This window comes from Symphalangus syndactylus, chromosome 9, assembly GCF_028878055.3.
Source record: "Symphalangus syndactylus isolate Jambi chromosome 9, NHGRI_mSymSyn1-v2.1_pri, whole genome shotgun sequence".
Lineage (NCBI taxonomy): Eukaryota > Metazoa > Chordata > Mammalia > Primates > Hylobatidae > Symphalangus > Symphalangus syndactylus.
Genome location: NC_072431.2, coordinates 9,973,921 through 9,987,404, shown reverse-complemented (window position 1 = coordinate 9,987,404; position 13,484 = coordinate 9,973,921). Strand labels below are relative to the sequence as shown.

At 39.9% G+C, this 13,484-nt stretch overlaps 1 protein-coding gene and 1 non-coding gene across 7 annotated transcripts in view; both read left to right on the top strand.

Annotated features, from left to right (window-relative positions):
* The first annotated feature begins 418 nt into the window (after positions 1–418).
* The window catches only part of PRPF39 (pre-mRNA processing factor 39), a 30,887-nt gene continuing 17,821 nt past the window's right edge, over positions 419–13,484 (top strand). Inside the window, exons 1-3 of one of the 6 annotated variants that reach the window (XM_063609269.1) lie at positions 419–555; positions 11,893–12,091; positions 12,770–12,895. In XM_063609269.1, coding sequence (XP_063465339.1) covers positions 11,912–12,091; positions 12,770–12,895 — 306 coding nt within the window. In that variant the 5' untranslated portion in view covers positions 419–555; positions 11,893–11,911. Of the gene's footprint in view, positions 556–11,892; positions 12,236–12,767; positions 13,423–13,484 lie in introns of those variants that run through there. The other 5 variants (XM_055291434.2, XM_055291437.2, XM_055291438.2 and 2 more) reach the window with 5 other exon arrangements.
* LOC129490879 (small nucleolar RNA SNORD58) lies at positions 4,538–4,603 on the top strand. Its single transcript, XR_008660354.1, has one exon. It is a non-coding gene; the product is annotated as a small nucleolar RNA SNORD58 (small nucleolar RNA).

Below are 13,484 nucleotides of genomic sequence, written 5' to 3'. Positions count from 1 at the left end.
TTTAGTTTTCAGGAATCCTGAGTGGGCCCAGGGTCCATACCATCGTGAGATTTGTGGGTTTGAGGCTGAATTTCTGCCCGTTTTTAGGTAAATGTTTTAGTGTGAAAGATTGAGCAATTGTTGGGAAAACCTTAGATTTGCCCCCAGAAATGATATTTTGCCGTTTTTGGAGGGGACGTGTCAGGGCTCTGTGTTTAAGATCAGGCGTGTGAAAGGCCCTCAACACCCTCCTTTCCTTTGGGAAGTCCCCATGGAGGGAAAAGCAGGTAGGCGGGGCGGGGCGGGGATGCGGGGGCGGGGCTGGGGCCGCGGGGGCGGGGCTGGGGCCGCACGGGCAGCGAGGATCCCTGGGAGGGCCAGGCCTGCGCGCTGCGAACCCACGTGACTTTTTCGCCTCCAGGGACACTGACGCATGCGCATCGTGGCCTGGACCAGGCGGCCGTGGCGCGGGTGGCGGCTGCTGTGGTGGCTGTGGGGACGGAGGCGGTGAAGTGCCATCTTCGGCTAGGTCGTCACAGGCTTCGGCTCATGGCAAAGAGTGGCATCCATCATAAGGTCTGCTGGGGCGGGCTCCTTGAAATTAGCTGGGGGCAGAGGGTGGTACTTGGTACTGAAAGGGGCCTGCCGGGTTTCAGGCCGCGCTGTGGCCGCGGCCTCCCTCTCCCGCCCTGTTTGAGGCCTGGCTCGGATTCAGCGCCCAGCTGTCCATTCCTTTCTCCTTCCCACCTGTTGGGTGGAGCGGTGCAAGGTATTTTTTTCTTAGACCAAACGTTTCACTTGAGGGGTGCGTTAGGTAGGGTGGAGAAGTGTGAGCCTCCTTCGCCTGGATTTAGGAAGATATTTGGGGGTAATTCTAAAGCCCTTGCTTCTCCCGGAGCTGGAACACAGCTGGGATGGCTGGAAGTGGAAGGAGCACATTTGCAGCCGCGACAGGATTGGGAAGATAATATACGTTCTATTACTAAGGCATGTGAGCGCCTTGTAGGGCACGTTCTGCCTTCTGACTACATAAGCAACACTTTTGCGACCCTAAGTCACAGCACCCACAGCTTTTGGCAGGATACTTTAAAACAGAAAAAACAGACATCATTGATCCTGGTAGGATTTTCTAAGGGATTGTGCTTAAGAATGTTTAACTTTCGTAATCAGAGACCACCACTGGTGTTTTTCTCCAAAATCACATCTTTAAGTTAATTAATGCTTGAAGTTAATAAATAATACTGCTCAGTGTATTAGTGATGATGCCATAATACCATGTAAATTTATTCTGATTCAAATGTTATTTTTTTCGTTTGATATTCATGTGGCCTTCTGTTTGAGGACTTCAGATTATTTAGCAACTGATTTAATCTGTTCAGAAGTAAACTTTGCTACAGCTGGAAAGCGTGAGGCTTGAGAAAGCAAGTTTCGGACAGGGAAGTATGAAGCTCATGTTGGAACTTAAGTGTTTTAGGCTCTATGGGAGCTTGAATGGAGTGAAAAGAACAAGCGTCTACTGTCAGATTTTCCTCCTCCCTCTAGGTTTATAACCTCATTCTAGAGTTGCAAAAGTTGGAACTTTCCACTGTTCACTCTCTGGTAGGGATAAAGTGATGGAAAGAAGTTCTGTTAAAGAGGACTAGTACTTAGATTGTGAACTTTGAAGTAGGGGTTGAGCATAGATGGCTCATAGGTGGTGTGAGACACTATTTGTGTAAAGTCTCAGAATATTTTTCCTTGCTTATCTTATAATTGAATAAGAAAGAAGATGTTTAAAAGTCAAATGATAAAAATTGTATGTGCTGTTTTCTGTGGTATGTTTTAACAAATCTACATGGAAGATAGGATTTTAAAAAAAATTAAAAATAGCCAAGGGAGGAAGAAAGTAGTATAGTTCCAGCCAAATGGTACGTTTTCCAAAAAGCAGAAGATTGATGTAGACGTTTATGTAAATACATATACAAAATCCAATTTCTAGAACACAGTGTTTAATATGTAGAGACCTTGAAAAGTCAGCGTGTGACTACTTAGCCCCTAAAAACAGCTGCCAAAACCAGCGGTTATGATAGTCTCTTTTCTTCTTACATCCCAAATCTCCAGATTGTCTTGTGGATGAGATTTGTGTATTGCAAAGCTACTTGTTTTGCTCTACCCAAAACTCCTTTCAGTCTTTAGTGATGACTTCAGATTTTTATATATTGCTGTGTTAATTAAAAGAATAGTCAATGGTATAATTTTTAAGTACCTCTACAGGAATAAGAGGCATACAGAGGAAAAAAAAAAGATATTAGGTCAAAAGATGGCATTTCACTCTTGTTGCCCAAGCTGGAGTGCACTGGCGCGATCGGCTCACCGCACCCTCCGCCTCCCGGGTTCAAGTCATTCTCCTGCCTCAGCCTCCTGAGTAGCTGGGATTACAGATGCGTGCTACCACGCCTAATTTTTTGTATTTTTAGTAGAAACGGGGTTTCACCATGTTAGTCAGGCTAGTCTAGAACTCCTGACTTCAGGTGATCCGCCTGCCTCGGCCTCCCAAAGTGCTGAGATTACAGGCGTGAGCCACCGTGCCCGACCCAAATGTCCCATTTTTAAGTGTTAGTAATTGAAGTCATCCTCCAAAAGACCTTTTAAATTTTAAGATGGCATAATTGTCACTGAAATATTTAATGTACGTCATAACTATACTAAAAGTGAAAGGTATGATAAATGTATTTTTTATATATTGCATATTCACTTTGTGTTATGTTTCGTTTTATACTTGTGTCCTTTGTGCCTGTCATATGATTTTATAATAAAGTGTAATGTAGTGAAAAGGAATCGACTGGTTTGGTGAGTTGAAAAAGGGAAGACTTTTATTAGTCTGGGGGAACAGCTTTTGTCAAGGCTCAGAAAGGAAGAATCTAAGGGACCGTGGAAATGGCAATGAGGAGGAGTATTGTAAGATTAATACTTTTGGAAAGTTAAGTTGGGACTGGATATATCATTCAGAGATATTTGTTGTGCTGTTACACAGCAAGTATTATTTCAGGTTCTAGGGGGACAGCGGTGAACAAAACTGACAAGGCCTCATTCTCACTGAATTTAATTTTTTTTTCCTTTTACTCTTGTTGAGCTGTGATCAGGGAATTTAATATTCGAGTAATATTAGTTTGCAGTAGTGCAGCAATGTTTCTCAGTTTTGTTTTGTTTTTTTTTTTAACTGCAGCCCACAATAAGATGTACATGGATATCACTAACTCAATAAACAGTTGAATTGTGTGTGCTTCAACAATATGCCCTTAATGTGTGCATGCACTCTGGTGTATCTATTTTTCTACATTTAAAAAATGAGAATCTGGTTTGAAGCAATCTGCATTTGAAAACATTGATCCAGAGGGGAGAAAATAAATACTTAAATTATAACACTAGTAGCGTGAATGGAAACAAGGGGATAGTTAATTTTTTAAGGTGTATTATTTCGCTCTGTCACCCAGGTTGAAGTGCACTGACGTGGTCAGCCCACTGCAACCTCCACCTCCTGGGGCTCAGGTGATCCTCCTGCCTCAGCTTCCCAACTTGCTGGGACTACAGGCGCCTGCCACCACACCCAGCTAGTTTTTAAATTTTTTTGTAGAGACAGCGTTTCCCTATGTTACCCAGGCTGGTCTCGAACTCCTGGACTCAAGCAGTCCTCTCACCTCGACTTCCGAAAGTGCTGGGATTACAGGTTTGAGCCGCTGCATGGATGGCCCAGAGTGTATTATTATTTTTGATTGACAGATCTTAATTGTATACATCGTGGGGTAGGGGATCATTCATTTTTATACCAAGGTATGTTTGATTATTTTGTGAATGAGGCTTAGAGAGGTTAATTGGCTCAGAGTTCCCTAATGAGTAGCCAGAAGACTGTTTTTTTGTTTTTTTTTTTTGGTTTTTTGTTTTTGAGACGGAGCCTCGCTCTGTTGCCTAGGCTGGAGTGCAGTGGCGCTATCTTGGCTCACTGCAACCTCCGCCTCGTGAGTTCACGCCATTCTCCTACCTCAGCCTCCCGAGAAGCTGGCACTACAGGCGCCCGCCACCATGCCCAGCTAATTTTTTTTTTTGTATTTTTAGTAGAGACGGGGTTTTGCCTTGTTAGACAGGATGGTCTCAATCTCCTGATCTCGTGATCTGCCCACCTCAGCCTCCCAAAGTGCTGGGATTACAAGCCTGCACCCGGCCTCAGAAGTCTGTTCTTCTGGCCTCTAAAGCGCAAGCACCTATCACTTCCCATTTGGTTATGAAAGCAATATGCTGGGTTTTAGTATGGGTGACTGAAGACTAACGTTACTTGTTTATTGTTCAATGAATTGAGTGTATACTAGGCCTTCAGGTGTACTGTATCCCTGTGTATTGGTAGATGTGGTCCTTACTCTCAAGAAATATGTAATCTGGTAGAGAAGATACACATTGAACAAGTATCACAAATTTGTTATGTGCTATGGAGAAAAAGAATGCTGTCGGGGCATGATTGAGGGCAACCTAATTTATTTGGGGGGTATGGTAACAGTTTTCAGGAAGTGATGTTAAACTTTGCCCACTGTGATGATGGCATTTCTTAGGACAATTTTGGATTAATTATGAAAACAACTACTCTCTGAGCAATTGTTGAAAAAATATTAAAAAGCAAACTGTACAAGTTAGTAGAGAAGAGGCAAGAGTTGGTGTTAGGATGAGGTTGAATCTTGGCTCTGTTTCTTACTATTCATGTACATTTAGACAAGTTATTTAACCTTAATGAATTTTGGTTTTGTCATCCTTAAAAGGGAAAGTAGCATTTAACAAAATATTTTGCTCAATAAATAGCATCTCTTATTATCATTAATAGCTAGTAATTGAAGTTATAGCAGTGCAGATGACATGCTTTCATTCATTCTTCAGAAATAATGAGTGTCTTTGTATGCCAGGCAACTCGATATACAATAGTTGAATTACACATGTATGTGTATTATTACATTAAAGTATCATAAAACCATATACTTTTACTATGCAAAGCACTGTGCTAAAATTTTTTTCTATTTTTTCCATTTGAAGAAAGGTTCAAGAAACTGGTCTGAAGCAATCTACAGTTTGAAAATTACTGATACAGTGAAGGGATGATGATTACTTAGCCCCTTATTAGAGATATGATATGCAAATATTTTCTCCCATTCTATAGGTTGCCTTTTCACTCCGCTGATTGTGTCCTTTCGTGCACAAAAGCTTCTAAATTTGATGTAGTCCTATTTGTCTGTTTTTGCTTTTGTTTGCCTGTGCTTTTGGCATTATCTAAGAGTTCACTGCTAAGTCCAGTATCATTAAGCTTTCCCCTACGTTTTCTTCTAGGAGTTTTATAGTTTTAGGTTTTACATTTAGGTCTTTACTTCATTTTAAGTTAATTTTTACATGTAGTATAAGACCAGGGTCCAACTTCATTCTTTTGCACGTGGATTTCCAGTTTTCCAAGCACCATTTGAAGAAACGATCCCTTCCTCAATGAGCAGTCTTAGCACTTTGTTGAGGGCCATTTGAGAAGGGAGTTTATTTCTGGGTTCTTTATTTCATTGGTCTATTTGGCTGTTTTTATGTCAGTATCACACTTTCTTTCTTTCTGCCTTTTTTTTGAGGCAGGGTCTGGCTCTGTCGCCCAGGCTGGAGTGCTGTGGCACGATCACGACTCACTGCAGCCTTGACTCCCCAGGCTCAAGCAATCCTCCCACTTCAGCTTCCGGCTAATTTTTGTATTTTTTTGTAGAGAATGGTTTTTGCTATGTTGCCTGGGCTGGTCTGGTACTCATGGGTGATCGGCCTGCTTGGCCTCCCAAAGGCTGAGGTTACAGACAGGAGCCACTATGCGTGGCCCGTTTTATTTCTTTCTTTTGATAGCTATTCTGTACCCTTTCCCGTTTTATGTTGCTAGTTGAAAATTATTGGTTGTTGTTAAGAATAAACTGGTAATAATTGACACATAAATAATATGTTGGAGTAACTCATTAAAAAATAACTTTATTCTTTTGGCTCTGTGATTTATGAAGTAATCATCAAAATGATCTCTTTAAGCATAAAGTTGATGTTCTTAAATCTTTTTACAACACTGTGATTGCAGGGTGTGGAGTAATTGACAGGCTCTGAAGATGCAAGGGTGTGGTAAATTTGCTGATTCCAGAAGAAACCCTTATGTCTCACTTAAGTATGAAATTAGAATAGGGTAGCTAGTTAATGACTCAGAATGTATCAGCCTACAGTCTTTTTTGTATTTTGTTTTTAAACTGAGCTCTGAAATACAAAACCACAAACTGGTGACTAATTTGCATTTGGAAAATTAATCTTCAAACGTATCTTTTTCTTTAAAGGAAGGGGGAAAAAGAGCAAAATAAATTTACAAGTTACTTTGCCTTTTCCTAGGGCCTGAAGTGATTAAACTTGGAAAAGTTGATGACATTAATCATTCACTGAACTAGAAGGGAACTTATTTTTTCTGGTAGTCTACTACTTGGGATTCTCTTTTATTATGCATTGGCTGGAGTTGCTTTTTGTGTAATTTCTTCTCAAATTCTTGTATCCATAAAATGGCCCCATGCTACTTCCTCTGCTTTTACCCTTCTACTTCTCAATACCAGCCTCTTCATTCTGGTCATTCTGTGTCTCTCTTTGCAGTCATCATTTCTACCTTCTTGTCTACTGTCAAGGAGGGTTGTTTAATGGGTTGTTCCACATTCTAGAATAGTTTACCATTCGTTTTCTATTATTCCATAATTTTTCAAAGTTAATTATATTTCATGAAGGTTTTCATCTATAGATTGCTATTGTTTTCAAATGATTTTTTCAATAATCTTTCACTTTGTTTCATTTGAGAGCTTATCTCCAAATGTGTGTGTGTGTGTGTGTGTGTGGTGTGTTAGCTCTTTCTCTACTGGGTTAATAGACGTTAGTGAGTAAGGACCTTGTCTTACACTTATATGCCACTACGAGGAATGTAATATAGTGCCGGACATCCATCAGGCATTGAAAATTTTTTGTCCCCTTCCCCCATCCCCACATGTCCCATTTTTTCCTTTCAAATTTTTGTATATTCCCTAGATTTACCTGGTTATAGCTAATTCTTTCAATGGCATTCAGACTCAGAAGGTCTTTTAACATTTAAAATTTATTCTTTCTTAGGAAAATAATAGTTTCATACTATTTTGTTCTTTTTCTTTTTTCCTTGTTTTTAATAGAATGTTGCTCTGTCTCCCAGGCTGGAGTGTAGTGGTGTGATCGTAGCTCACTGCAGCCTTGAACTACTGGATGATCAAGTGATTCTCCCACCCCAGCCTCCTCAGTAGCTAGGACTATAGGCACACACCACTGCGGCCAGCTAATTTTTAAATTTTTTTGTAGTGATGGAATCTCACTTTGTTCCGCAGGCTGATCTGGAACATCTGGCTTCAAGCGATCCACCTACCTTGGCTTCCCAAAGTGTTGGGATTATAGGTGTGAGCCACCTTGCCTGGCCATGCTACATTTTGAAATGATGGAAATATTTTAGAATCTGGATTTGATATCTGTGTGACAATTTTAAAGGGTCACACATAGACCCACGCCCCCAAATGCAAAACTAATATGACAAACTCATCATAATATTTTACAGTTTTGCAGAGATCTTTCTTAGTTTACGAAGAGTATATACAAACCAATAAGAAAAAAAATCAGTAATAAGCCGGGCGCTGTGGCTCACGCCTGTAATCCCAGCACTTTGGGAGGCCGAGATGGGCGGATCACGAGGTCAGGAGATCGAGACCATCCTGGCTAACATGGTGAAACCCCGTCTCTACTAAAAATATAAAAAATCAGCTGGGCGCGGCGGCAGGCGCCTGTAGTCCCAGCTACTCGGGAGGCTGAGGCAGGAGAATGGCGTGAACCCGGGAGGCGGAGCTTGCAGTGAGCCGAGATCGCGCCACTGCACTCCAGCCTCGGGGAAAAAGCGAGACTCTGTCTCAAAAAAAAAAAAAAAAAAAAAAAAAAAAAAAAATCAGTAATGAACAGAAAATATGAGCAAAAGATGTGAAAAGGCATTTATGAAAAAAAGAAATAAAAATTTTACTTACTCATAGTTAAGGAAATGAAAATCAAAATGAGGTGCTACTTTGTTAAAAAAAATTAGATGAGCAAATGATACCTATTGTTGACGGGGATATAAAGCAATGGAGAGTCTCATGCACTGTTGATGGCTTAATTGGGTAGGAATTCATTTTGTCTCAAGGTAATAGAAAACTTGTATATTGCTAGTAGTTTAAACAAATAGGAATTTATTTCCTCACACAATAGGAAGGTGGCATTTTGTTAGAGCTTGATGATGTCAAGGTTGGTATTTCTTAATTTTCTTGGCCAATCCCTTATAGACTACTTCATGGACATGAATCGTTTCAGATATGGTCAAATCCAAGGTAAGAATAAATTGGTAGAAGGAAGAACCACACTAGTTGTTATTGTCCCTTTTTATCAAAAAAGCAGAAGCTTTCTCAGAGCTCTGCAGCTGATGTTCTTTTCAGTTTTGTGGTCACTTACATGAGATTAACTATATTCCTCTTTGAATGAAATCAGTATTTTATTAATAAGGAAATTACTAATAGTGAGAAGGGATATTGGGTAGGCAACTAAAAGTGTCTGCCAGATGAGTAGTGCAACTTTTCCAGAGAGAAATTGTCAGCATCGGCCGTGCACGGTGGCTCACGCCTATAATCCCAGCGCTTTGGGAGGCCAAGGCAGGCGGATCATGAGGTCAGGAGATCAAGACCATTCTGGCCAACATGGTGAAGACCTCGTCTCTCCTAAAAATACAAAAATTAGCTGGGCATGGTGGTGCACGCCTGTAGTCCCAGCTACTCAGGAGGCTGAGGCAGGAGAATCTCTTGAACCCCGGAGTGGGGGGCTGCAGTGAGCCGAGATCGCGCCATTGCACTCCAGCCTGGGTTGACAGATCAAGACTCTGTCTCAAAAAAAAAAAAAAAAAAAAAGTCATCAGCATCTTTCCAAATTTAATATTATTCTTCAATCCCAAAGTTATACTCTCCAGAGTTTACCCAAAAACAAGTTTCTGTTTTTCTGAATTATTTAGAGAACTTGGTAGAAGTGTAACTTTCTTGGCCCTTCCCTAGACCTCAGAATCATTGTAGTCGGTAAGGAATCTATATTAGTTTTAAACAGCTTACTAGTTGACTTGTTTGCAGCCAGATTTGCAAATTTCTGCATAGATGGTAGTGAAAGTCAGATTTTTAAAGTATGGTAGTCATAAAATTGTAAAAAAAAAAAAAAATGTATCCAGTCAACCTATAGCTGGCTTTTAAAAAACATAACAAAAAAACTTCTCCCCCCATTCAGTTAAGTAATTGCAGATAAGCAAAAAGAATAAAGCACACATCTCTCTTTTGTATGGAGAACAAGTGTTAACACCAGCTGTCAGTTTTATTGTATTTTATTTTATTTGGTGTAAATCCTTACAAATCTGTGAGTGCATGTGTGTATGCATATATATGTATTTTAAAAATCTATAATGGATATTTTTCTGTATCAATACAGATATACATATTTCCTTTTTAATTCTTATTATTCCTTTATATGAGTATATGATTTATTTTTTTTTTTGAGACGGAATCTCACTGTATCGCCCAGGCTGGAGTGCAGTGGCACGATCTTGGCTCACTGCAACCTCCACCTCCTGGGTTCAAGCGATACTCCTGCCCCAGCCTCCCGAGTGGCTGGAACTACGGATGCGTGCCACCACACCCTGCTAATTTTTTGTATTTTTAGTAGAGATGGGGTTTCACCATGTGGGACAGGCTGGTCTCGAACTCCTGACCTCTGGTGGTCTGCCCTCCTCGGCCCCCCAAAGTGCTGGGATTACGAGCATGAGCCACCGTGCCTGGCTGAGTATACCATTTATTAAAGCAGTCTTTTTCTTTTTTTCTTTTTTTTTCTTTTTTTTTTTTGAGACGGAGTCTTGCTCTGTCCCCCAGGCTGGAGTGCAGTGGCATGATCTCGGCTCACTGCAAGCTCCGCCGCCCGGGTTCACGCCATTCTCCTGTCTCAGCCTCCCGAGCAGCTGGGACTACAGGCGCCTGCAACCACACCCGGCTAATTTTTTTGTATTTTTAGTAGAGACGGGGTTTCACCGTGTTAGACGGGATGGTCTGGATCTCCTGACCTCATGATCCGCCCGCCTCGGCCTCCCAAAGTGCTGGGATTACAGGCTTGAGCCAGCGCGCCTGGCGTTCTTTTTTTTTTTTTGAGACGGAGTTTCGCTCTTGTTGCCCAGGCTGGAGTGCAGTGGCGTGCTCTCGGCTCACCGTACCCTCCTCCTCCCACGTTCAAGAGAGTCTCCTGCCTCAGCCTCCTGAGTAGCTGGGATTACAGGCATGCGCCACCACGCCCAGCTAATTTGGTATTTTTAGTAGAGATGGGATTTCTCCTCGTTGGTGAGGCTGGTCTCGAACTCCTGACCTCAGGTGATCCGCCTGCCTCAGCCTCCCAAAGTGCTGGGATTACAGGCGTGAGCCACCACACCCGGCCAAAGCAGTCTTTTTCTTAATACACCCTCCATTTTTGCTGTACAACAGTGCTGGTAATGAATGCCCTTAAACAAATACATGTTTTTTCTGATTATTTCCATAGTATAAAATATGTACAGTTGCTATTTGGTACACTCATTATTTTGATTTATGTCTTTATTAGTAAAGATATAGGTCTTTTTTATGTTTATTGGTCATTTGCATATCTTCCTTTGCGTTATTGTCTTTAAAGTTTTAGTCATCTTTGTAATTGACTACTATTAATATATTAAGTAGTAGTATATTCTAAGTATATTTTAAGAGTAAATCAGTTTTATGGTCTGCTTAATTTTGAGAATAATTCCTCATTTAAAAAAAAAATGAGACATGCCCTATAATTTAATGATTTGGTTTCCATTTAAGCTGTTAGTGGAAGAGATGAAGGTAATCATGAAAATATAATGCGGTACTACCTTAAAGGGGTAATTGCTTATTACCTTATAGCCTTAAAAATTAGATGACATAATTTTAAATATATTATGCAGTTATTATCCAGACTGTAAGCCTTTCTCAAATATGTTTTTTAGAGGTAGGGTCGTGCTCTGTTGCCCAGGCTGGAGTATCGTAGCAGGGTCAATGCTTACAGCAGCCTTGAACTTCTGGGCTCAGGTGATCCTCCTGCCCCAGCATCTCCTGAGTAGCTGGGACTACAGCTGTGTGCCACCATGCCTGGCCCCTTAAATGTGTTTTAAGTAACATTTATTCACTTTAAAAATTACTGTTTAATTTTTTACAACCATAATTTATATCTTCTATAATAAAGTTGAAACCTAGCTGTCAGGATTTATAATTCATAAGTATATAGATATATTTAAGCAATATGATTTTATCTTTTCTAAAACTTTATCCTGAGCCAAGCGATGAGCTTCCTTTTGAAATGTTTATACCCATGACCAGAATTTTTGTCAGTTTTACTTTTAGCCTCCAGAACAGTTATTAAAGATATGCCATTTTCCAGTGATTGATAGCAAGGTCACATTCAGGCACCGAATCAGATTCTTACCTAAATAAGAAACATTGAATTTTAAATAGTATTTCTTCATTGGGTAGCAGGCAGTGTACTTACTTGTTTTATGAATGAGGTAACAAATCCATAGTTGTTTGGTTTTCATTCAGATACCAACAACAAAATGGCAGTTTTGTGAAGAATTTATAATTTTATTTATAATATAAAAACTAATGAACGTTCTGATTCTGACTTGTAGGGGATTAAGAATCACATTAATATTTCTTTAATGGCTAAATTAGGGCTTTTTAAAAGGTGTTGTTGAGGCCAAATAATTTTATTGGCATTTGGAAGATATTTCTCTTTTTTTTTGTGTTTCCACAGATCATTAACTGAAGACAATATGCAAAATTCTCACATGGATGAATACAGAAATTCTAGTAATGGCAGCACAGGCAACAGTTCAGAGGTAGTGGCAGAACATCCTACTGATTTCAGTACTGAGATTATGAACGTTACAGAAATGGAACAGTCACCTGATGACTCTCCCAATGCGAATGCATCTACAGAAGAAAGTGAAATGGCAAGTGCTCTGGACCTTCCAGTGACGCTGACAGAAGCAGAAGCAAATTTCCCTCCAGAATATGAAAAATTTTGGAAAACTGTAGAAAATAATCCTCAGGATTTTACAGGCTGGGTATATTTGCTTCAATATGTAGAACAGGAGGTTAGTAACTATTAAAATGGTATCAGAAGGGACAAATTAATTAAGTCATTAATTTATAATGAAACAGTAGACCTTATTGTTTATGATTAAAATCGACTCATAATTTTCAAATGAAGTTGAATAACATTAGGTAGATACATTTTTAGCTTTGAAAATAGCTTACAGCTTTTGTGTGTTGTAGAGAGTCAGTAGTGTCAACGCTTAATGTTTTGTAATAATTGAGGTGTGTGTGTGTAAAATTGCTGAAATAAAAAGTTGGCAAAATTAGTTCCTTCTGTTTCAATTGCATTTAGAAGAAAAAGGGGGCTGCTGCCTGTGTAGGTTTTTTTTTTTTTTTTTTTTTTAAGTGAAAGCAAGTTTATTAAGAAAGTAAAGGACTAAAAGGGCTGCTCCATCAGCAGAGCAGCCTGCATGTGGAGTTTTTAAGCCTGCCATTTATTATTATTTTTTTAGATAATAACATTTGAAAGGAATAATAAATATTGTTTTGACAGAAATTTCCACAATATTTAAATACTGTTTTATTTTTATCAGAATCACTTGATGGCTGCCAGGAAGGCATTTGACAGATTTTTCATACACTATCCGTATTGCTATGGTTACTGGAAAAAGTATGCAGACCTTGAAAAGCGGCACGACAACATTAAACCATCAGATGAGGTGCGTACATCACTGAATAAACTTATCTCCAATAGGTACTGTAAGCCAATTAATAACAAAACAAAGATTTTTTTTTTTTTTTTTTGGCTGGCAGTACCTACCATTTATGGTCAAACAATTTTTATAGGGTATTTATTTGCATTTGTCACTCTTGTGGCATTTGTAGCTAATATTTTCTCTCTTTGTTGGCAGGTGCGTTAAACCTCTACAGTTTGTCAAGCTTTGCAGTGCAAGCCTCTGTATTACACTGCAGCTTAACAAGTAGGGCAGGGCTTTTCTCTCACTTACATTTATTTCTCATTTTCCAAACAATATAGTTGGTTTGGTAGTCACATTTGCTACGTCTTATTGCATTTTTGGTCAGACGCTGTCATTGATGCTCTAATGGGTCTGTGCCCTATGGTCTGTAACCCAAAGCCTGCCCACACAACCCGGTCAGAATGCAGGGACTGCTGCGCTTTGAAGATCAAGACTCTGCACGTGGGGATCAGAACATTGCCATGTTCTATCCAACCTCCACCCAAATGGTAATGGTAGATTATTTAAACAAAATTCCAGTAATTAGTATTTCTAAGGTTCACCGGATAAC